Below are 24,556 nucleotides of genomic sequence, written 5' to 3'. Positions count from 1 at the left end.
CATATATGCCAATGGGTGCAATAAAGATCCACTGTAGTTTTGGGTGGTGCCAGCACAGGAAGGCTGTGTGATGAGCTGCAGGCAGAATTTTGTGCTTAACCAAAGTTACAGGGGCGCTAAGAGGTTGCAATACATTACTTAAAGGAACAGTAACACCAAAAAATGAAGTAATTAAAATTATAATGTTCTGTTGGCCTGCACTGGTAAAACTTTTGTGTTTGTTTCAGAAAGACTACTATAGTTTATATAAATAAGCTGCTGTGTAGCCATGGAGGCAGACATTCAAGCTGGAAAAAAGGAGAAAAAGCATAGATATGCTCTGTAGAATACAATGGTGTTTTATAAAGTTATATGTTATCTGCTGTGTAACCAGTGGCCCAGCAGGCAAGGCAATTAAATTCCCCCCCGTTGATTTTACCTTTCCTTCTCCTTTAAGTCGTATTCCACAGGCGAATGTCCCTTTCGGTCCTGTGATACTGTCTGAAAGTATCTAAATGTAACTTGTTTTCTATTGGTCCCTTATTATTATGGCATTACAAGTGCAGTAAAGTAATATATTGTTGAATTTCCTGATGAGAGATGGACACATAAGCACAACTAATACATCTATTCTCTTCATTACAGGTGGGTTGAAGCCATAAAAGCTGCATCTGTATTATAGCATTTACTAATGATGGACAGCAAGGAGTCCAGCAAACAATACCAGGAGTTATTTTCTAGCCCTGACAATTGAGTCAAAACTCCCTTTTTTTGGCAAATGGGCCTGTGCTGCTTGAGGAGTCTCCGCCATTCTGCTCATGCTGCACGCAGACTGGAACCTCTTGGCCTTTACCACTGTATTTAGTATTTTACCTTATTTTTCATACAATGGCCAGCGAAGGACATACGGCTTAAACATTCCTAGCAATAACTGCACCAAATAAAATGGCATTGCCGCATTTATAATGACCTTGTTTTGTGGGGGGGGGGGGGGGGGGGAGTGGAACTCAAAACAAAGGGTGCAATTCTGTCCATAGGAGAACCCAAGCCGACCCTGTTAATGGTTATGGGGTTTACATTTTATTTGAATGATCAATTCTTCACTTAAAAACACAAAGCAAGTTTATGAACTTACTCTCATATAGCGGTGCTTTCACACATTTGATGCTGTTTCTATTTGGAATTGGTGATTTAACCTTTCTAGTGCTCTGAATGCCGACCAGTCTACCCAGGTAAATGTTTCAGTGTTCTGATTGGCTACAGGTGCTAGCCCTGCCCACTTCAAAACTACCTGTACAAAGACAAAAAATACAATATGCACTCATATCCAAGTGACAGGCATTTATATCACGGAGCAACATGGACCTGTGTTAGCAAGAAGACACAATCATGGCTCAGATGACATCTCCCTCCAGTCACGTGAAGTGTTGCACTGGAAACCAGTCAGCCAGATTCAAACCACCATTAAGAAACCTGGAGAGAGAGAAAAAAAAAGGCAAAAAAGTCATTGCTATGTGAAAGAGTATTTTGTAACATTGTCAAATGTATATATACTATACAGTTCTCAATGCCTTGACAGTACCTAATATATTTCAAATTGCATATGCTGTTTCTGATTGGTTAAGAACAATTGTTATGTGCACTGGCGCTTGCCCTCCTGCTCCTGGTCAGGCAAAGTGATATTTGGGCCCTGCTGGTGATTTACAAAGCTCCTGCTGTGCTGGTCATGGGGAGGAGGGCCCAGATCATTTAGTTATAAAGGGCCCCAAGATTTCTGATGGCAGCCCTGCTATAATAACATGGCATGTAACTGAAAGACACAGCATTGAGTGGTTCTGAGGAACAGGAAATGAATAGTGCAAAAGATCATTGTTCTTCTGAAAGGAAACCCGCTAAGAAACAGCAAATGCATTATATTGTTTACAAATAACTGACAGTATTTTGAGCCTTAACTGAACTAAAACGAAGATTGTTTCTTTCCAACATGTTATGAGGACACAAGGTTCACCTATTTTAAGGTCAACATGGATCTGTAATAATTATGTGTATAAATAAATATGTTTAACAGTGGTATGTGTTTCTTCAGGTGTTTTGCATTCTGTTGGGGTACTGTAACACCTGGGCCATTTTTATTATTACTATATTACTATTATAACTATATTACACTGTTCACATTGCAAATAATTCATTCAATCATTAACAACTGTATTCTTGAAACCATAAATGTATTTTTTTTTTTTAGTAATATTGCACAATGGAACTGCTTTCAGATAAGCTATTGTTTCTCCTACTCCCACGTAAGTGGAAGATTCATGACTTGAGTGAGTCAGACTTAGATTTTTACTATGGAGTGCTTAATATCTACCACTAGGTGGGGCATGGGAGCATTTTTAGCAATACAGGTGTAAGGGGGCTGCTATCTTGTTACTTTGCCATTGTTCTGCTGATCGGTTGCTGGGGGGAAAGGAAGGGAAGGTGATATCAGTAGAGTGTGAATGAAGTTTATCAGAGCACAAGGCACATAGCAGAGGGCACCCTGGGAAATAAGAATATATCTAGCCCTACGTCAAATTTCAAAGTTAAATATAAAAAAAACCTGTTTGCTCTTTTGAACAATGGATTTCAATGTAGGATTCTGTAGGAGGAGCTCTATTAACTGATGTGTTTTGAAATTAAAACATGATTTGCCATGACAGAATCCCAAAGAGATACTGACACCTGAAATAAAACTGCTTTTTAAATATACCCAGACACTCTCTTTGCATGGGCAGCATCATTTTGCAATGAAAGTACCTATCCAATCCCGCATGCTCCCCCAATGAGGGGCGGCCATATTTGTGCAGAATGAGTCAGTTACCATTAGAAGCTATAAATTTTCATTTACTAAAACACAATTCAGAGCTGGTAACTGACCAGCTTTATAGCATGGTCCAAGTGCTGCAGACCCCTACAGCAACAAAGCTTTCAGTATATAGTTATGGCTCAAGGTCCAATACACACTGATGTGCATATAACCAACAATAATGCATATTTATGCCATGCAAGCTCTGAGCAGTTACTTGAGAATTTCGCACTACATTGCAATTTGATAACCCTGCCACCTTTCAGAGTACACAGCACAGGCATCTCTATATTGCTGCCCTTCTCTTTCTACAGCAGGGATCCCTAACCAGTGGCTCACAAGCAACATGGTGCTCACTGATCCCTTGGATGTTGCTCCCAGTGGCCTTAAAACAGGTGCCCATTTTTGAATTTCTGTCTTGGAGGCAAGTTTTGGAGCCATAAAGACCATGTGTACTGCCAAACAGAGCCTCCTGTAGGCTGCCAGTCCAAATTGGGCTACTAAATAACCTATTACAGCCCTTATTGGTCACTTTCTGGGAACTTTTTGATGCTTGTGTTGTTCCCAACGTTTAACATATTTGAAAGTTGCTTGTGGGTACAAAAAGGTTGGGATTCTTGGGAACCCCTGTTCTACAGGCTGACAGGCAATAAAAGTGCAGTAGGATTATTATAGAAAGAGCATCAGAACAGTAATTAGTGAATGAAAATGTTCTGATCCTTGCTCAGACCTGGAAGTCCCCTTTTAAAATACATTCCAAGCTCTGCACAATCATCTGCCTGACAAGAATAGTTTGGAGAATAACTGCACATTGCAACACTGTACAACACTGGATTACAAAAGGCTCCTTTGTCACTAACTGGGAAAAGTGATAGCTCCTGTGCTGGCAGGGAGAGCTCAAGCCTACAAATACAGTGAACTGTACCAACAGTCTCTGGAGCTACATACATTGTTTTAACCCAATACATGTTCATTTATAGCAGACAAATACAACTTTTTGGTGTAAACACCATTTAAAGGGATACTGTCATGATTTTTATTGTATACATTTTATTTCTAAATTACACTGTTTACATAGCAAATAATTCACTCTGCCATATAAAATTTTATTCTTGAACCAATAAATGTATTTTAGCTGTAATATTGGTGTGTAGGCGCCATCTCAATGCATTGTGCCTGAGTCTGAGCTTTCAGAAGGAGCCAGCGCTACACATTAGAACTGCTTTCAGCTAACCTATTGTTTCTCCTACTCCCATGTAACTGGAGGAGTCCCAAGCCGGACTTGGATTTCTTACTATTGAGCGCTATTCTGATACCTACTGGGAGCTGCTATCTTGCTCCCTTCCCATTGTTCTGCAGATCAGCTGCTGGGAGGGGGATATCACTCCAACTTACATAGCAGTAAAGTGTGACTGAAGTTTATCAGAACACAGGGCATGTGGGCTGTGAAGAATATGGCTAGCCCCATGTGAAATGTCAAAACGAAAACAGAAAACAAATCTGTTTGTGTTTTTTTAAAAAGATTTCAATGCAGGATTCTGCTGGAGAAGCTCTATTAAAGGAGAAGGAAAGGCAAAGTCACTTGGGGGTGTTAGGCACCCCCAAGTGACTTTAATCGCCTACCTTTTACCCCGGGCTGGTGCCCCTGTACTGAGAGAACAGCACCAGCCCGGAGTACCTGCAGCGCTTCCTTCTTCCTGTATCCCTCGCGCACGCATGCGCAGTAGAGTGAATAGTGGAACTTTAACAGAGAAGTCGGCTTTTCACTCTACTGCGCATGCGCGCGTCGTTTAGTCCTTAGAAAACAAAGCCGGAAGGAGGAAGCGCATTGCCCCAGGTGCCCCGGGCTGGTGCTGTTTTCTCCTAACAGGGGCACCAGCCCGGGGTACAAGGTAAGCGATAAAAGTCACTTGGTGGTGCCTAACATTTTGGCACCCCCACGTGATTTTGCCTTTCCTTGTCCTTTAACTTATGTGTTGTGAAAAAAGCATGTCTTCCCATGACCGTATTCCTTTAATAAGCTGTCTTTTCTTTCAAAGTAAATGAAAAAGTTATAGAAACTTACGTTTATTTATTTTATTTAAAACACTTTCACATTTATGGCTTTTGTTTTCCCACTATTATCTTAATCTCAGAGGAAAACAAGATCCCTGGAAGGGGATCAACTTGCACACAGTACAAAGGACTGCAGTATACTTAAAAGATACCGTGTCTTTAATTCTCTTGAACAATTTGCCCAACTACACCACATCAGGGCACTTTAATAAGCAAAGAGAGTCTTCAGCTAAGGTCCAAAAGAACAATGAGAGGCATAGTACTATTTTGCTAGTACAGTAGACCACTGCCGCAGTAATACAGGCACTATATGGACCCCACGAAAAAGAAACCCTGGAGTGGGTTGGAGCATTACTCCCTTTGAACACACAGTGCCTACTGGCCAGGGGAAAATCATATTTTCTTTGCACTTCGAATTATATATTCATACAAGAATCCCTACATTACTTACACTAATTTTTCTACCAGAGGAGTCAAGGTTAACTAAGCCATCAGTTAACAACTAACCAATGCTTAACAAAATGGGGGGGGGGGGGGTAAACACAGCACCAAGAGGAAACCCACACAGATAGCAGCTGCATAAAAAAAATGTTGCCTGCCTTATATCCCAATTACTGCACTTCATAATTTCTGCTACTGTGTAAAAAACTAAATTATTGTGTAGAACTGCTGCACTATCTAGACATGTAGCCATGTCACTTGACATTTAAACATTAGCAAAAATGAAGCACCAGTACTTGCCAAGCTGCTCACAGTGATTTATTCAGTGAATTGGCAAAACGGTCTAGTTAAATACACTGAATAAATCACTGAGCAGCAATTGGGGCCTGGAGGCACTACAGTTTGCAAATTGTTGTTAATTGTGCTACATTGTTTCAAGCGCCAGAACCAGCAGTGCAGAGAACACAGCTACAAGATTTTGTATTTCCATTTATGGCGGCATGTATATTAAAAAAAAAAAGTTCATTAAAAGTTCCACTTGGCAACTTTTTAGTGTGGGTCAACATCTCCTATAAGTCAGCAAAGAGTTAAAATAGTTTGAGTTTTTAAGACAGCTTAGACATGTCTGCTAGAAATCTCAGGAGCGGGATTACAAACATTAGTCTTACAGAATGAATTCTATCTATAACGCAAACAGTAGCATGAGCAAAGGCTACTGTTACGGAGGAAAACTTCCTTTTATATCAGGGTTGCCAGATTTATTTTTCCAAAACAGCCCAAAACTAGACAAAAGCCACTTTGAAAGTAGCCCAAAAATGCACAATGAAAAAAAAAAAAAAAATCTAAAAATAAAAAGTATATGGGAAAAAATGCCTTTTTAAAGCGTATAATCACTACCCATGCCCTGTACCCCCTCTCCATCACAGTAGTAAGTAATGGTACAATCTCACAACCATATATAGCAGGAAGCAGGTTGTAAAGCAGACAGGTTGAGATTGAATAAAATAGAAATTGAAGCCTCTGTCTATACTGTCCAGTTGCATGCTGGGTATTGTAGTTTTATAATAGTTCTAGCTGTAGGCTAATTGTTAGACATAAACTACATTACCCAGCATGTAGTGGGACAGGCTTGTCAGGTTTACTAGGGGAAAAAAACTTAACCCAAATCTGTACCTTGGCGGGTTTGTACTTTGGAAACCCGTCTGGGCTTTACATTAGTAGCCCAACTTGGCGGAAAAGCCGCCAATCTGGCAACCCCGTTCCTTGTATACTCAGAACACAACCGGGCTATTGGAAAAGTACGTAGAAAGTTCAGCCTTCCGGGGGGCGGAGTCACCTCTAGCCCTTCGCACCAATCCCAGAGTCTCCCTCCGCTGACGTCACCCCCGCCCTCGCTTTGTCCGAGAGGGAAGAGGAAGCAAAACCAGGGGGAAGAAAGGCGGCGGAGCGCGGGGTCACGACCTCTGACCTCTCACCGAAGGGAAAATAACAAATACAAACAAAAAAATAATATTTACACCGAAGAGAAAAGCACGGCGCTGACCGGAACACAGGCCGCCGGGGGCTGAGGGGATGCGGCTTTAAATCGGACCTCCTATGTGGCGAGGTAAGCGAGAGAAAAAGCAGACAGGCCACTTTTAGGTGCAGAGACGTTCTAGGCCCTGATTTGTGGGGTAAAGTAAACCTGGCCGCACAGCAGTAAGCGCGATTATACGCATTGTCGTACTGCAGCCTAAAGGGCCGGGGTTCTTTTGCGGAACGGCCTTGATTTCCCCGAGAACTATCCGCACACACGGGAACCAATCAAATGCGAGCCCTCCAGCTGTCACAGCCAATGATAAGCGAGGGACCCGCTGGGGATGAAGGGCTGAGCGTTAAGGCATTTAGGTTCCCACCAGTGCAGTCCCTGCCAGTTACATTATGTGCGTCTCTCTAACTAACCCCCTGCCCGTACGGGTGTTTCATAGCAATAACTCCATCCATTTAGCCGCCACCTACACCCCACTGCCTTGGCACTCAGCCAGCGTCCGCCATATTTGCTCAACATCCGCTCCCCTTTTATTTATTTATTTTGCGCCGCTTGAGGGGCGGGGCACGTCAGCCAATAAGCTTACATCTGTTGCCCCGTTGGTTGGGATTTTTCGTGACAGGTGTCAAACGTCTCTGGCAGCCAATTAGAGAACGAGGGGGCGTGGCATCGCGTTAATCAATTATTGCTACGTGTAGGATCGGTCTCCGTGCAGAGGCCCCGCCTATAGAACTTATTGGGCACAGTAATGTTTGAGTGGAGTGGGAATGGATAAGTTAACTTGTATTTTGTTGGTCGCCTTGGGCTACAACTTCCCCAACATATATTCAAAGCTTTTAATATTTCAGTTGTATTTTATCGACATCTAGGTGTGCAATGTTAAAAGGGGATTTATTAGCTGGACGAATAAAAAAAAAATAGATGGCACTGTTAGTTTCTAAAACCAAGAATTAGTTTCGATTTTAAACACTTGTATAGTTGCTAGGGAGTAATGACCTTAACAACCAGGCGGTGGTATGAAAGATGAATTGCAGAGGGACTAAAGGTGAACTTTCCCTTTAATGGGAATTTTAAATTGATTGCAGGTTAGGGTTGCATCTGCCAGTGTATTTGTTTAATATATAGAGTAGTATTGGTAGTATTGGCTGCCTAAGTACGTTACATACAGTGACAAGCAGTGGGTACCTGCGGCTAAGTACGTTACATACAGTGACAAGCAGGGGGTACCTGCGGCTAAGTACCTTACATACAGTGACAAGCAGGGGGTACCTGCGGCTAAGTACGTTACATACAGTGACAAGCAGGGGGTACCTGCGGCTAAGTACGTTACATACAGTGACAAGCAGGGGGTACCTGCGGCTAAGTACCTTACATACAGTGACAAGCAGGGGGTACCTGCGGCTAAGTACCTTACATACAGTGACAAGCAGGGGGTACCTGCGGCTAAGTACCTTACATACAGTGACAAGCAGGGGGTACCTGCGGCTAAGTACCTTACATACAGTGACAAGCAGTGGGTACCTGCGGCTAAGTACCTTACATACAGTGACAAGCAGGGGGTACCTGCGGCTAAGTACCTTACATACAGTGACAAGCAGGGGGTACCTGCGGCTAAGTACCTTACATACAGTGACAAGCAGGGGGTACCTGTGGCTAAGTACGTTACATACAGTGACAAGCAGTGGGTACCTGCGGCTAAGTACGTTACATACAGTGACAAGCAGGGGGTACCTGCGGCTAAGTACCTTACATACAGTGCCAAGCAGGGGGTACCTGCGGCTAAGTACGTTACATACAGTGACAAGCAGTGGGTACCTGCGGCTAAGTAGGTTACATACAGTGACAAGCAGTGGGTACCTGCGGCTAAGTACGTTACATACAGTGACAAGCAGTGGGTACCTGCGGCTAAGTACGTTACATACAGTGACAAGCAGGGGGTACCTGCGGCTAAGTACGTTACATACAGTGACAAGCAGGGGGTACCTGCGGCTAAGTACATTACATACAGTGACAAGCAGTGGGTACCTGCGGCTAAGTACATTACATACAACGACAAGCAGGGGGTATGTTACATACAGTGGCTTTTAGTGGAACTGAGGCCCTAGCCAAACCTTAAAGAAAAGCCCCAGACAATCCTCCTGCACTAATCTTTACCATTGCCATAAAGCATTTAGGCAGGCAGTGTGGTCCAGATGGTGCTATGCCATTTATCCCTCTAGAGCAGGAATCCCCAACCTTTTATACCCGTGAGCCACATTTAAATGGAAAAAGTGTTGGGGAGCAACACAAGTATGAAAAAAGGTTCCTGGGGTGCCAATAAGAGCAATAATTGGCTACTTAATAGCCCCTATGTGGACTGGCAGCCTACAGAAGGCTCTGTTTGGCATTATACTTGCTTTTTATGCAACCAAAACTTGCCTCCAAGCCAAGAATTCAACAATGAGCACCTGCTTTGAGGCCACTGGGAGCAACATCCAAGGGGTTGGGGAGCAACATGTTGCTCACGAGCCACTGGTTGGGGACCACTGCTCTAGAGAATGCATTATCACTGTCTTATAGTCCAGTGGTGGGGCCTTTACACCACTTCAGCTGATATTAGGCATGGCATGTGGTGATGTTAGGTTTGTTTGCCACTGATCCACCATAAAACCCCCACACTCCCTGTGAATAGTTCCTGTGCTGACAATGCTTCCAGAGACATTTTGGAACTCAGCACTGAGTGTTCCAACTGAGGACATGTCATTTGAGACAGAGCATCTGGAAACTTTTGCCCTTGTAGTGTACTTAAATTAACTCCATGATATCCAGCGAGATAAATACTCAACCAAATGGTTACAAAAGGGTCTCAAAAATTGCCATTCCTCTGAATGTGGCACACAGTGTGTGCAGGCATTTGTTATCCAACAGAGTATGTGGCGAAAACTGCAACTTTTTCAACCTGTGACACAATAACCTTGACTTTTTCAAATTGTCGCACAAAAACCAGTGCTAAAAATCCAAAAACTCTTAACAATTGGAAGCAAAGAAAGATCTTCCAGGGAAGGAAAGGAACATCTGCCATTTACTTCTATGTGAACTCGTAGGTGGCTTATTTTCAGATTCGGAATTGTTATAAAATCTCATCTTTTTTTTAGGTGACTTTTAGCACAAAAAAATCCTTAATGTTTGAATTTTTTAGTATTATTATTATTATTAACATTTATTTATAAACATATTCCGCATCGCTGTACAATAAGTGGGTTTCATACATCGGACATACAGAGTAACATATTAAGCAATCAATAACCGATACAAGAGAGAGAGCCCTGCCCAAAAGAGCTTACAATCTACAAGGAGAAAGGGTTGAGACACAAGGTGTGGGAATGGGCATGACCAGAGTTGTGAGAGGTGTGGCACAGGTTATTGCTTTTAGCAGTAGATATGGATATCCAAATTGTAGAAAGACCAATTATCCAGAAAACAGGTCCCATGCCTGTAATAGAAGTAAACATTTCCCTACATGTATTTGTATACGCCTGTAGCAATTCGGCCAGTAAGCATGCAGTGCAACATAGATCTGAAGGTAACCTAGAAATGTAGAATATTTGACCTTGGCACAATGGTACTTTTATGTCAAACTGTTGTTTTTTTACATTTGCCAGCAATTAAAGGGTTAAATTGCAGTACGTGCATTTGTCAAATTACAGTCTCTGTTAATTGCCTAATAAGTTTTCAGGCTTTGTTACTGATGTTGGCCTTGGAATGTACATAAATCTGGGCAATTTGCATGTTATCTTTACAGATGAGAGGGTTGCTGCTTTCTTGTAATTAAATGATCACTAACGCAGAAGCCTGAATATCCCTTAGGTTTTGTTAGTAGAACAGTACTCTGTGAGACTCTAGAACTGTCCTCATTCTGTAAATGTTTATTCGGAATGTTACTGATGCCCCCAATTTTAAAAATTACTTGCACTTCAATAAAACATCTAAATGCGATCTGTACATTGCTGAGGCCTGCCTAATATGCCCAGAGCTGTTGCAATATTACATAAGCACAATTATTAAGCATTAAGGATAGTATCTTTCTTTCTATAGAGTTGCCTGTGACGTAGGATATACAAACAGATATATCCATGTCCACTGATAACTTCATTCCACCTGATGGTTTTAGGTTAGTAGAACAAATATAATGAAGTTTTAAATTCCAGTAGCATACTCACTGGTTATTTGTCTATTAGTATTGGTTATATGAATGTGATATGGGACATGTACATGCACTTCCAGTAGTCAAAAGCTACTCCCCAACACACATACACGTCTTAAATCATCCCATACATGAATAGGATTTTCAGTTGTGAGAAGATGAAGTAAGGAAGCAGAGAAGAGCTATCGGATGTTTCCCTGATCAGTTCTAAGCAGAGCAACATCACAAGAATTTCTTTGGTTTACCTGCTTAAAGGGGAACTCCATCCAACCCAAACACAACTTAAGCTTTTTGAAAAGTAAACATAATTTTAAGCAACTTTGCAATAAACATCAATTAAAAATACACAGCCTTTTCATGATTTTTAATGTAATAATATGGTTTGTAACAGTTCCCTAAGGCCCTGCTGATCTGACTGACTACTTTGGGACTCCAATAAAATGTAACAGTAGTCGCCTGTCCTCAGCCTGCCTTCAGCCTGCATCCTCCCAATCCCACAATTCCCTGCACAGGTGATATTAATAAGGAAAGGAACTTCACAGTGCAATGCATTGTGGGTTATGTAGTTCCTGCATTCTGTGGGTAAACTGTGGAGAAGTTGTTACAATTTGTAACATTAATGTATTAGTCCCTTCTCCCCTGCCAGGATTTCAAATGAAAAAGGAGAAAAAGAAGAACTATTTTGCAGCTGGATTTCAATATAAAATTATATTTATTCATACGTTTTGTGTTGTGTGGGGCTCTTTAACAAATTTTGGTTCGAAAGCCAGAGTTTCCCTTTAATTTTCTTCCAACTGTAGCCAGTCAGCCAAAATGAACAACAGGTGGCCCTGCTAATTCAATTGTTATGTATGAGCAGTGTAAAATCTTGTAATATTTAAAAATGCTCCGAAGATTGCTCTAAACAATTTAACATTAATTAGTATATATTGGAAAGTTGCTTAGAATTTCTTTTTTTATTATATAAAGAAAATCTGTGCTAAAGTCTGTTGGACTGCGTGGTTCTCACAGCTAGGAACCGTGCAGAGAATCAAACCTGCCCGATTGAGATCTGGCCAATTTTAGGCCAAATGTCAGTCAGGGAGGCCCAAATTGGTCTAAAGGACCGATATCGGCAGCTGAAATCGGCCGGTGTATGGGCACCTTTATGTTTATTCCTTTTATCCATTTTGCTATGTACATATTACAATGTCTCAGTGTTTAAGGAAAGATATACAGCAACTTAACTTGTTTAACTGCAACCACTTCTGTTTGTTACCAGGTTCAGGAATCTTCAGTGATGACAAGCTCCTCTCAGCGCATCCAAATTATCTCTGCAGACTCTGCCGTGTCATCCCCACAGCGCATCCAGGTAGTTTATCTAGTGTTCTGTGGGCTCTGGGAACATTAGGGTAAAGCTTATCAGTCTCTTGGAGGACACAGTTTTAAAAGCATTTAAGAAAAATAAGCCATGTATGGATGGTTTCTATCAAAGAGGTGTGTAAAGAAAGAAAATAAAAATACATACAGCTTTAAGTATACAAGAAGCATATAAAAACGGTAGGAGATCCAAATTATGGAAAGACCCCTTATCCGGAAAACCCCAGGTCCCGAGCATTCTAGGTAATGGGTCCCATACCTGTATTACCAAAAGGAAAAGCAACAGAAATGTAGAATTAGCATTGCTGTATTTCAGAGCTTTTTGGATAACTGGTTTCTATGTAATAGATCCCATACTTTGAATTAAAGGATTGAACTTTCTCATCAGGCAGAATATAGATAGGGCTAGGGTTACCACCCGTCTCATTTGGAACTGGGCATCCCAGTTTTCAAAGGGCCGTCCAGTTAAAAACATTGAGGAAACTGAACATAAATCCAGGCAATCGCATCTAAGAAGTGATGCATAACCCCTCCCCAGCATCATAACCCCACCTGACATCATCATGCCCTTCCCTGACATAATCATGCCCACCCCCAAACATTATTGCCCCACCCCTGATGCCATCAACCCCATCCTGTTTCTTCTGTTTTAGCCACCGGCAAAGGTAACAGCCCTCGCTATGTCCTCTCATATGACTTTATAAATACAGGTTAAAGGAACAGTAACACCAAAAAATGAAAGTGTATAAAAGTAACTAAAATATAATGTGCTGCTGCCCTGCACTGGTAAAAGTTGTGTGTTTACTTCAGAAAGTCTACTATAATTTATATAAATAAGCTGCTATGTAGCCATGGAGGCAGCCATTCAAAGGAGAAAAGGCACAGGCACATAGCAGATAACAGATAAAACACTATTGTATTCTACAGAACTTATCTGTTATCTGCTATGTAACCTGTGCCTTTTTTCCAGCTTGAATGGCTGCCCCCGTGGCTACACAGCAGCTTATTATATCAATTAGGGCTCTGGTACACGGGGAGATTAGTCGCCCGCGGCAAAACTCCCTGCTCGCGGGCGACTAATCTCCCCGAGTTGCCTTCCCTCTGCCATCCCACCGGCGAACATGTAAGTCGCCGGCGGGATGGCAGACGCGGCGAGGCGATTTCGGGAAATCGCCGAAAAAGCCTCGCGAGTCTTTTTCGGCGATTTGCGCGAAATCGCGCCGCCGCGTCTGCCATCCCGCCGGCGACTTACATGTTCGCCGGTGGGATGGCAGAGGGAAGGCAACTCGGGGAGATTAGTCGCCCGCGAGCAGGGAGTTTTGCCGCGGGCGACTAATCTCCCCGTGTACCAGAGCCCTTATAGTAGTGTTACTGTAGCAAACACACCAGTTTTACCAGTGCAGGGCAACAGTGCATTATATTTTTATTACTTTAAAGCTCTTTCATTTTTTGGTGTTACTGTTCCTTTAAGAGATTTCCTGCATAAAGCAATTAAAAATACTGAATAAAGAAAAACATGTATGTTTTTTTTTTCTTTTCTAAGGACAGAAATTATCAGCAAATAAATGCACCATACCTAAGCCATACCTAAGCTGAAATTTACTTTTGTGCCCCCTCCCCCAAATATTACGGAAGTAAAAATAAAATAATTAAACAAAAAACACCTACTATAGGGGCCCCACACACAGTGCCCCCAATAGCCCCCATAGATTGATTTAACTATACGGGACAGCGGGATGCGCTATAAAAACCGGTGGGACAGTGTTGGGGGGGTATGTTATAATATATAAAAAAAAATTATTTTTTTTGGAGCAGCTGGGATGGTGCCCCCCTGGGAGTTGGTGCCCTATGCAGACTGAGTACTCTGCTTAAAGGGAGCGGCGGCCCTGTAAACAATATCCCAGCTTGACCAGCCTTTCTTTATAACTGACATTTTACATGAATTAAACTGGGAAGTAACTAGTTGTTTCTTTTCTCTAATCCCAATATGTAATAAAAGGCACAATGTTTGCCCAGGTGCAGTAACCCATAGATGCTTGCTAAAGGCTACCGCTTCATTGGATGCAGTACGGGATTTGACCTGTGACAAACATTGTACTGCAGTAGTGACAATCTTTATAGTAATTATTTGCTTCATGTTATTGGCAGATTGTAACAGATCAGCAGACAGGTCAAAAGATCCAGATTGTGACAGCTGTAGATTCTTCAATATCTCCCAAACAGCAATTTATACTGACCAGTCCCGATGGATCTGGAACAGGGAAGGTGATACTGGCAACTCCTGAATCCACGAGTACAAAGCAAGTTATCTTCACTGCTGAAAACATTGTCCCTGGAAGAATACAGGTATGTTCAGCAATTTCTTTTTCTTCATATTCTTGGTGTACTGCTGAGCCCAGTCCGAAGGTTTAAAGACTTGTGACTTAAATACAATGGACAGATGAACGTACAGATGAACGCTGCCTGTCTTGTCAGTGCAGGTGTATGGGGTTAAACTTCTAGGGCCCTTTAAAGCTTTCTGCAGAATAAATATAGTGTTCTAGGTGGCAATAATGTGGCGAATCTATTGGCAGTAAAATGCCAAAATGACTTTCCTTAAAGGGCATTCCATCATGCCAGACTGCAGTAGGTGGCTCTAGTAACTGCCTACAGATGAATAGCAACACTGCTTATTGGGAACAGGTTTAGTCTGCTTATTTTGTGTCTTTTTTAGGGCAATCGTCATTTATTTGTATAGTTCCAGCAAGTTACATAACACTTTACTTGAATTTAACAAACAAGGGTTACAGATAAAAAATAAGATCAGTCCCCAGTCAGCATTTCTTTTTGTGGCTCTTAGGTAAATAACAGTAATAAGTGAATATTAATTACGTTAATTAAATGACTTGTCACTATTTCGCCTAAGCAGCTAGTAGCTGTGTAGTATGCAAACATCTCTTCCTAATATTTATAAAACGTATATTTTATTTGCCTGTTTATTTCCTTTCAGATAGTAACAGATGCAGCTTCTGTTGAGCGACTCCTTGGAAAGGGGGATGTGCAGCGCCCTCAGATCATAGAATACTGTGTTGTTTGTGGCGACAAGGCATCTGGTGAGATTTTCTGTTGCACCGACTTGTGGAAAGTGAATAAATGCATGTCATACTGTGAAAAAATTGTCTTATGTGATTACTTATATCTCTTATGTGCTCAGAAACCATCTTGAATTTATCTCCATGGAGTTGGCAGTTAGAGATGGGCGAAATAATTTGCGCAGCAAAAGAATTTGTGCATGACAATTTTTTTGCTGCGCAAATTATTTCACCCATCCCTATTGGCTGTTGATACACTGAGCACAACATGTATTAGACCTGTTATCCAGAATGCTGTGGACCTGGGGTTTTCTGGATAAGGGATCTTTCTGCAATTTGGATCTCCATATAGGAATAGTTCAGTGTAAAAATTAAACTCGGTAAAATACACAGACTGCGCAAAATAAAAAATGTTTTCAATATAATTAGATAGGCAAAAATGTAATCTATAAAGCAGGGATCCACAACCTTTTATACCCGTGAGCCACATTTAAATGGAAAAAGTGTTGGGGAGCAACACAGGTATGAAAAAGGTTCCTGGGGGTGCCAATAAGAGCTATAATTGTATGTGGACTGGCAGCCTACAGAAGGCTCTGTTTGGCATTATAATTAACTACCAGAAATTCAAAAATAAGCACCTGCTTTGAGGCCACTGGGAGCAACATCCAAGGGGTTGGGGAGCAACATGTTGCTCACGAGCCACTGGTTGGGGATCACTGCTATAAAGGCTGGAGTGAGCAGATGTCTAACATAATGACCAGAACACTACTTCCTCCTTTACAGCTCTCTAAGCTGTTAGCAGTCCGTAACCAATCAGTGACTTTAGGGGGGGGGGGCAAAATGGGCCATAGCTATTCAGTTAGTTTGATTTTGAATCTGACCTGCATGCTCACAAATTAACTGAACAGTTATGTCCCATGTGGCCCCCCTATAGTCACTGATTCAATAGCATTGTTTTGCATCCAGTTAGGATTAATGATATCTTAGTTGGGATCAAGAACAAGGCACCATTTTATTATTACAAAAAAAAAGAAAATCATTCTTAAAATTGTTAATTTTTTGATTAAAATGGAGTCTGTGGGAGATGGCCTTCCCATAATTTGGAGATTTCTGGATAATGGATTTCTGGATAATCTTTCATTTTACTATTTGCATATCTTTTTGTATTTGTTTATGTGGCATCTGGAACTATATAATTGGATTTAATACTTGCTGCACTGCATTTTCTGTCTCAGGTCGCCACTATGGTGCAGTTAGCTGTGAGGGGTGCAAGGGTTTCTTCAAAAGAAGTGTTAGGAAGAGCTTGACGTACAGTTGCCGGAGCAGTCAAGACTGCGTCATCAATAAGCACCACCGCAATCGATGTCAGTTCTGTCGGCTTAAAAAATGCCTGGAAATGGGCATGAAAATGGAATGTAAGTCTAGCCAGCCCTTGCACGTGACCGTGGAGCTGGGTTTATTTTTCTTTTATTCACTAAAATCCAACATAGTAGGATATGTATTTGTTTTATCGTTTTTTTGTGGGTTCTCACTGAACCTTCATCAGTGGAAAAGAAATTTGCTTTTCATGGGAATGACAAAATGGAATCATCTGGTTGCTGGAAAAATAGTATTAGTCAAAATGCTGAATAGCTTGTATAGTATAGTATTGCAGTAAACTATGGATGGCTGCATTTTTTTAATCATACCTGATCTTTATGGCAATTGACCATAATAATTTAAATTCAGGATCCTGGCGCAGCTAGGCAATTTTGCTAGCCATTATGCCACTGTGCCTCCCAGTTACAGCTCTGGGTTTTAATGAGTCGTCATTTGCTGAGTATATAGGCTTCATACTAGAGTTTGAAACTGGGGTCATTTGTCTGTTTCAGCTGTTCAGAGTGAGAGAAAACCTTTTGATATCCAGAGGGAAAAGGCATCGAACTGTGCAGCGTCAACAGAAAAAATCTACATCAGAAAGGACCTAAGAAGTCCGCTCATAGCAACTCCAACATTTGTCTCTGATAAAGATGGTGCAAGGTGGGTGTCCTAACATCCATCTGTTTTGATACCTATATACTTGTAAATATAAGTATAAAAGCAAAATTATATCTAAGTAGCCTATAATTGTATAACTAATACTTAAGTTACCCTTTTAAACGCCTATAAATGGCATGAAACGCCTCTGCAACTTCTAATATTCTTATATTTTACAGTATTTGTATGGTTACATAGGGTCATGATGTCCTATATATTGTAGACAAGAGCCAATTGGCAGATTACTTCACTTGACAAAGGACAAGAAACATGTTCATTCGTGAAATATACAGGTTTTCCTATTTTTAGGATCTTCCCATAAATATGACATAGCTATATTTGAAAGGGTCAAAGAGGTACAGGATCTATTATCGGAATTATGCAACCTGATGTTGCCCAGAGAAGGGGTTTTCCCTTAATCATCATATCTCAAGTTAGAACGAGAGTAGGTAAAAAATGCCTTGCAATGAAAGTCATTTCATATAAGTTAAATGTATTTATTTACATCAGCCCTCACTGGTAACTAGTAACACAATAAAAAAGATCCAGTTATTTAGATTCAGTATCAGTGGTATGTAGAGAACCCTAATTACAGAGCTAGATAAATGGCTTAACATATTTCTGTGGTGTATCAGCAAACTGTATTGTCTCCCTGAATCAGGCAAACAGGACTTTTGGACCCTGGGGTGCTAGTGAATATTCAGCAACCACTTATAAGAGAAGATGGCACTGTGATTTTGTCTTCAGATGCAAAGGTAACTTTACATTTATCATAAATATAATGGTTGTATGATCATTTATATTTACAAGCAAATGTGTTTTTTCCATATTCATTTGCAATGTGCAGTGTAAATGTGCTGGAATAATTTCTTCCTCCGTCACAATGCATATATCGATCCCAGCACTGCTGCCCCTCTCTATACATATTAATTGGAAACAGATGTAGTGATTACCTTTGTCCATTCCTATTAGCTTCACACTGCAACATAAAAAAAAAAAAATCTTCTCTGTTTTGGAGATGGCATTGTGCTATTTCAGCCTTTGAATTAGAGATTTGTGTGTGTAGAAGTGCATGATATGAGACCCCAGGCTCAGCGGGCCCGGACTGGCAATCTTTGGGTTCTGGCAAATGCCAGAGGGGCTGCTGTAAGATGCCATAGACACTCACTATTTATTGGGCTGGTGAGGGCTGTTTGAAATGCCAGGGCCTATTTTAAATCCCAGTCTGGGCCTGAATACCATTATGTAACACAAATGTTTTAAGCAGACAGAAGCAAGTCAGGGCGGACTTGGAACACTGGCAAATGTTGTGACATCACTAGCAAACCTGACAGAGTCTCTGAATAATGGGGACACAGCTGATGTCCATCCAGAGGACCAATATTCAAGTGAAATAACTCGGTAAGTGTTGGTTAGTTAGTGTTGCATGGCTCTGTAACTGATTCATCTTTTTTCAGCAGGTCTCCAGTTTAAAATTTCAGCAGCTATTGAGTTGCTAAGGTCAAAATTGCCCCAGAAACCAGGCAGTGGTGTGAATGAGAGACTACAAGATGGAAAAGAGAGGCCTGGATAGAAAGAAAACAAATATAAAGTAACAATAAATATAAAATTGTAGCCTCACAAAACAATAGTTTACAGCTCCTTCTTAAAAAGAAACTATAGAAAAATAAAGATTAATTGAAAAGTTGCTAAGAATTGTTCAATCTATAACTTACTAAAAGTTAACTGAAAGGGAGCCACCCCTAAACTAAATGAAACCAACAAAACACATTTCTGAATTATTGTAATTCTACACCAATTCTGAATGACAAGAGTCAAACAGGGGGATCATTTTACAGAGTTGTTTATAGTCAATGCTACCCTTAAGATCTACTGATTTTCAGGTATATGTGCATTGGTAGTGCAATAGCTTTTGGTACCCATGGTATAGCACGTGACCAGGGCCCTTTGACTCCCATGTTACCTTTATGTATGGTATTAGGCATTAACTTATGAGAGAAAGTAATCAGTGAAGAACTGTCTACTCAGCTTGTGAATAAGATGCAGTTCAGATGTGCAAGGTAATGCATGTATTTTTCTACAAGGAAATGTATGGGTCTGCTTGATGCTTCAGACGCTACCACGGCGAGTAACATTTTGTTCTTGCTTTTGATTACAGAGCATTTGATACCTTAGCAAAAGCACTTAATACAACAGAGGGCTCTCCTGTACATAACCTGGCAGATGGAATAGATGCTTCCACTGGAGGGAACATTCACATAATTAGCCGGGATCAGGCAACTCCTATACTGGAAGTTGAAGGACCCCTTCTTTCAGACACACATGTGACATTTAAGGTTGGTTATGTAGTTCTATATATCCCAGCCCACTGTACTGTAAATCATTGTGGTCACTATGGAGCCTTTGGTAAACTACAGTAAGTCATTGTAGCAATGATCAGAGAAGCATTGGAGGCTGTAACAGTGTAATATTTGGTGAAATGTTTCACTCAGCTCTCATTAACCACCTCAGAATTAGCCTTGTGTTTTCCAAATATAGGGAAAAAGGTGGTGCCAAGGGATGAGAAATCTGACCTATAAGAGTGTGACATAAAGTAGTTCCAGGCACGACAGTACCAACTAACTGCCTAGCAATAAGCTGAACAGCCAGTAGGTCAAAACTCTTCCACAAGTTGGACCTTTCACTCAATTAGATGGCTTTACTGAAAACATTATGTGGAGAATTCTGACTGCAAATTCTGCTTGCCAGCTAAAAGCCAAATCCTCCCTATGTTGCAGCTTACAATGCCAAGTCCAATGCCAGAGTATCTGAATGTGCACTATATCTGTGAGTCGGCATCCCGCTTGCTTTTCCTCTCCATGCATTGGGCCAGATCCATTCCTGCTTTCCAAGCTCTGGGGTAAGCACAGACCTTTTCTGGTAAGTTGTGTGAAGGTTACATAAAAGGCAAAAGCCTGCCCCCCACTGGTTATGAATAGATGGCAATTCATTTGCAAAGCATTGTAAAACTTCCAACATCTGACACATACAACCTACCACAATATCCTATAGAAGAACCCCATACTGTTTATGTATATATACCGATTTTGACTTTTTGTTCTAGTGCTCTGCTGTATTTGACAGTCTGAAATATCGGATTTGCAGCTGATATTCTTTACTAATTGTAAATTAACACATTTTTGTTCAGGCAGGATTGTAACACAAACCTTGTGCGTGCCTGTTGGAATGAGCTTTTTACCCTGGGTCTTGCACAGTGTTCTCAAGTGATGAGTCTTTCCACTATCCTTGCAGCCATTGTCAACCATCTACAAAACAGCATACAAGAAGGTACCAGTCTGAAATTTCATTTTATGGAAAGGGCTTTGCGTAATTTAATGCAGGAGCCAGTCAGAGCCCAGGTGTCAAATGCAAGCATAAACACAATATTTGAAATGTATCTCTGTATAAAAATGATTTCTTTTACAGACAAGCTTTCTGGAGACAGAATAAAGCAAGTCATGGAGCATATCTGGAAGCTCCAGGAGTTCTGTAACAGTATGACCAAGTTGGGTATTGATGGATATGAATATGCCTACCTTAAAGCAGTAGTCCTTTTCAGCCCAGGTTAGAGCAAACTTTATGTGTGTATATGGGGGGGGGGGGGGGGGTTGATACTGAATGTAGGATATAAGGAACTAAATAATATCCTTCCTCACATTCATTGTTCAGTGTACATTGTTGGATCAGGCCCCTGAATTTAATGTATAAATTCAAATGGGACTGACCATCTTGTACTTGCAAGTACCTGATTATTGTAGCTTCTCAGTTTAAAGGGGACATAGGTCCAACATACAATTTTATAGTGTAAAATCTCTCACCATGCTCTTCTAAGAACTTTTGTTATTTTCATTAATAATTGTATTTTTTTAGATTGTCCCTCTGCTGTTTCTGTCTGACTGGGGGCAGGACAAAACTGCAGAAGGTTTAGTTACTGATACCAGAGGCATCTCCTAACACTTCCCTGCTCAGTTCTTTTACTTCTGTCACATAGAGCAGAAGAGCATCAGGAGACACCTTCCACATTGTTTTTTGCTGTTCAATTTCGACAGAGTAGCAGAGGGCACTCCTGTTACATGTTCATGATATTATTTCTAGCAATGCCACTTCTAATCATTACCATCATAATAAGATAATACAACCTTCTTAATTTGAACTGTGTTTTTAAACCTTCATTTTACGTATTGTGCTACATATGCAAATCTATATGTGATATTTCACATAGATCACCCGGGTCTTTCCAGCACGGCACAAATAGAGAAATTCCAGGAAAAAGCCCAGATGGAGCTGCAGGACTATGTTCAGAAAACCTATCCTGATGATACATATAGGTACGACAATAATATGTTCGCACACCATATTTGATTGTGCCAGACAACTAAAAATACAAATGGCAGGCAAGCAGAATGATGCTGGGGGAGGACCATCGGATGCCAGACACAGCTGTGTAGCAGAATTAATGCAAGGACATTTTTTTTTACAAAGTGACCAAAGAGCTTAATTAATGCCCTAGTCTAGATCATGCCTGCTGCTTACAACAATCCTTCTCTCTTTCCACCCAGGCTAGCCCGGATTTTAGTTCGACTTCCAGCTCTCAGACTCATGAGCTCCAACATCACTGAAGAACTTTTTTTTACTGGCCTTATCGGCAACGTTCCTATTGACAGTATCATCCCTTACATCCTCAAGATGGAGACAGCGGAGTATAATGGGCAGATCACGGGGGCCGGTGTATAGCCAGATATGGGGCTCACATTAATCAAGAACTCTTCAGTGCACCACTCTTTGGTGTGAGGAAGCGCAGTAGCATTTGGGGAACAGGTGCATAGGCCCCATTCAGGTGTATATGCTGACCCATTTTATACCCCTTTCATTGAAGGTTTCCCCCAGACTTGCCTCACCCTCCTGGAAAGCATCTTAATGCTGACGGCCATAACAATATTACCAGGTAGGAGTGGTTCAACTTTTCTGTTACATTTTATAATGACCCTGCAGGCTACTCAACATACTAACAATCTTTTTCTAGCTTATTATACCAATAATAGGTGTCAAAAGAACAAAGCCAATAGAGGTGTTGCTATACACTTGGGTTGGAAACCATAAGGCTGTTAGAGACATTACCAGCCACGAGCCAGTCAGACTAGTTCTGAATCAGCCAGCGGAACACAGGAACACACATTGACTGGCTGGCATTGGGTTATATGATTTTTATTTAATGTACCAATGGACTGTGGTGCTTATGGCGTTCCCCTATGGCTACTACTTAATAAGTATAGAAAAAACTTTCAACAGCTAAAAAGTGACAACTTCTCTCCCCCGAAACATTTCATTCAGCTTCCAGTCTTCTGGTAATACTGCGGTTCTGTGTGTTATTAGTTATGAAGTTTTATTCCATTCCTTGTTATTTCTAATGTGGTTTTGCATCTTTTTACTGAAAATATTCCATTCATTATACCGGCATTAGCATTCTCACCTGGTTATAGTATTACTTGCTAAGCAAACCCTTGTTTTATAGAAATCCGTCCCCGTCGTAGGAGATTCTCTGGCCTTTTTTTACTGTATTATGCAAGTAGCATTTACAATGCAACAGACAATCATAAAATGAAATATAGAGTGAAACAGTTGGTCACTATAACTCAGCATGCTGCTTGAGCAGGGGTGCCCTTCCATGTCTTGTTGGACTACAGCTTCAGACATTGCTCAGACATTGGCAGATGTTCTACAACAAATGGAAAGCTTCAGGTGAGACACCATGTATTGGAAGGACCATGGAAATGACAAACTGTATTGTTTTAAATAGTGCAGGCCACCCACAGTAACCTATCATAGAGATATGGGCAGCAGTCATGTAGTGATATCTCTCATTGCTGCAGAAGAATTATCCATCCATATTATCATTTAATATAAATAGAGGGATGGATATTTCCTGGTAGAACTTGTAGCCCTTAGGTATCTGGCTAATACATCTTAATTTCTTATAAATTGAATATCATCATTTTCATGGGGATACAGCCTTGAATCCATACTTTTTGGTCAAAACCAAATCCAAATCCAAACCCTAATTTTGCTTATTAAATTTGAAAAAAATCAACACAGAGCATTAAAGTCATATGACTATAAGGGTTCAGATTTGATTCAGCTGAACACTTAGGGGTAGAATTATCTGTATGCATGGAATCGGACAACATTTACCAATGGGTAAAAGAGTTCTCCATTTGATAAATATGCTTCTAAAAATCCCATAGGAGTAAATAGAATGTACAGTGAGGAACATAAGTATTTGAACACTTGGAGGGGTCTGAAATTCACATTGTAGGTGCATTCCCACTGTGAGAAACCGCATTTAAAAAAAGATTTCAGGAAATCACATTGTATGATTTTTAAAGAATGTATTTGTATTGCGCTGCTGCACATAAGTATTTGAACACCTGAGAAAATCAGTGTTAATATTTGGTACAGAAGCCTTTGTTTGCAATTACAGAGGTCAAACGTTTCCTGTAGTTCTTGACCAGGTTTGCACACATGCAACAGGGATTCTGGCCCACTCCTCTAGATCTGTCAGGTTTCGGGGCTGTCACTGAGCAACACTGAATTTCAGCTCCCTCCAAAGTTTTTCTATTGGATTTAGGTCTGAAGACTGTCTAGGCCACTCCAGAACCCTGATATGCCTCTTACGGAGCCACTCCTTGCTTATCCTGGCTGTGTGCTTCGGGTCATTGTCATGTTGGAAGACCCAGCCATGACCCATCTTCAATGCTCTGACTGAGGGAAGGAGGTTGTTGCTCAAAATCTCACAACACATGGCCCCATTCATCCTCTCCTTAATACAGTGCAGTTGTCCTGTCCCCTTTGCAGAAAAGCACCCCAAAGCATGATGTTACCACCCCCATGCTTCACAGTAGGGATGGTGTTGTTGGGATGCAACTCATCCTTATTTTTCCTCCAAACGCGGCCAGTGAAGTTTAGACCAAAAAGTTCAACTTTGGTCTTATCTGACCACATGACGTTCTCTCATGCCTCCTCGGGATCATCCAGATGGTCATTGG

General features: G+C 41.1%; 2 protein-coding genes and 1 long non-coding RNA gene across 6 annotated transcripts in view; 2 read left to right on the top strand and 1 right to left on the bottom strand.

Moving 5' to 3' along the window:
* fgd5 (FYVE, RhoGEF and PH domain containing 5) overlaps nt 1–2,049 on the top strand; it is a 108,578-nt gene extending 106,529 nt beyond the window's left edge. The window contains exon 21 of the mRNA XM_002938237.5: nt 625–2,049. Coding sequence (XP_002938283.3) covers nt 625–661 — 37 coding nt within the window. The 3' untranslated portion in view covers nt 662–2,049. The remainder of the gene's footprint in view (nt 1–624) is intronic.
* On the bottom strand, nt 1,306–6,739 carry LOC105947017. The gene is made up of 2 exons (XR_004222435.1): nt 6,654–6,739; nt 1,306–1,452 (listed from the first exon to the last, which is right to left on the bottom strand). It is a non-coding gene; the product is annotated as an uncharacterized LOC105947017 (long non-coding RNA).
* nr2c2 (nuclear receptor subfamily 2 group C member 2) lies at nt 6,721–22,982 on the top strand. Of its 4 annotated transcripts, none has more exons than XM_012961707.3 (14): nt 6,721–6,923; nt 12,290–12,379; nt 14,611–14,733; nt 15,377–15,479; nt 16,694–16,873; nt 17,330–17,477; nt 18,136–18,229; nt 18,739–18,875; nt 19,633–19,810; nt 20,252–20,373; nt 20,662–20,801; nt 20,940–21,077; nt 21,736–21,841; nt 22,073–22,982. In XM_012961707.3, the coding sequence occupies exons 2-14, from the start codon at nt 12,308–12,310 to the stop codon at nt 22,245–22,247; spliced, it is 1,716 nt and encodes a 571-aa protein (XP_012817161.1). In that variant the 5' UTR covers nt 6,721–6,923; nt 12,290–12,307; the 3' UTR covers nt 22,248–22,982. The 4 variants fall into 4 exon arrangements, with proteins under 4 accessions (XP_012817161.1, XP_012817160.1, XP_002938282.2 ...); XM_012961706.3 differs by having other exon boundaries at nt 6,723–6,923; nt 14,536–14,733; XM_002938236.5 differs by having other exon boundaries at nt 6,725–6,923; nt 14,536–14,733; nt 18,742–18,875.
* The last annotated feature ends 1,574 nt before the right edge of the window (nt 22,983–24,556 follow it).

This window comes from Xenopus tropicalis, chromosome 4 (genome assembly GCF_000004195.4).
Source record: "Xenopus tropicalis strain Nigerian chromosome 4, UCB_Xtro_10.0, whole genome shotgun sequence".
Taxonomy (NCBI): Eukaryota; Metazoa; Chordata; class Amphibia; order Anura; family Pipidae; genus Xenopus; species Xenopus tropicalis.
Note: the sequence above shows the minus strand (reverse complement) of the source record. Positions and strands in the feature narration are given on the sequence as shown.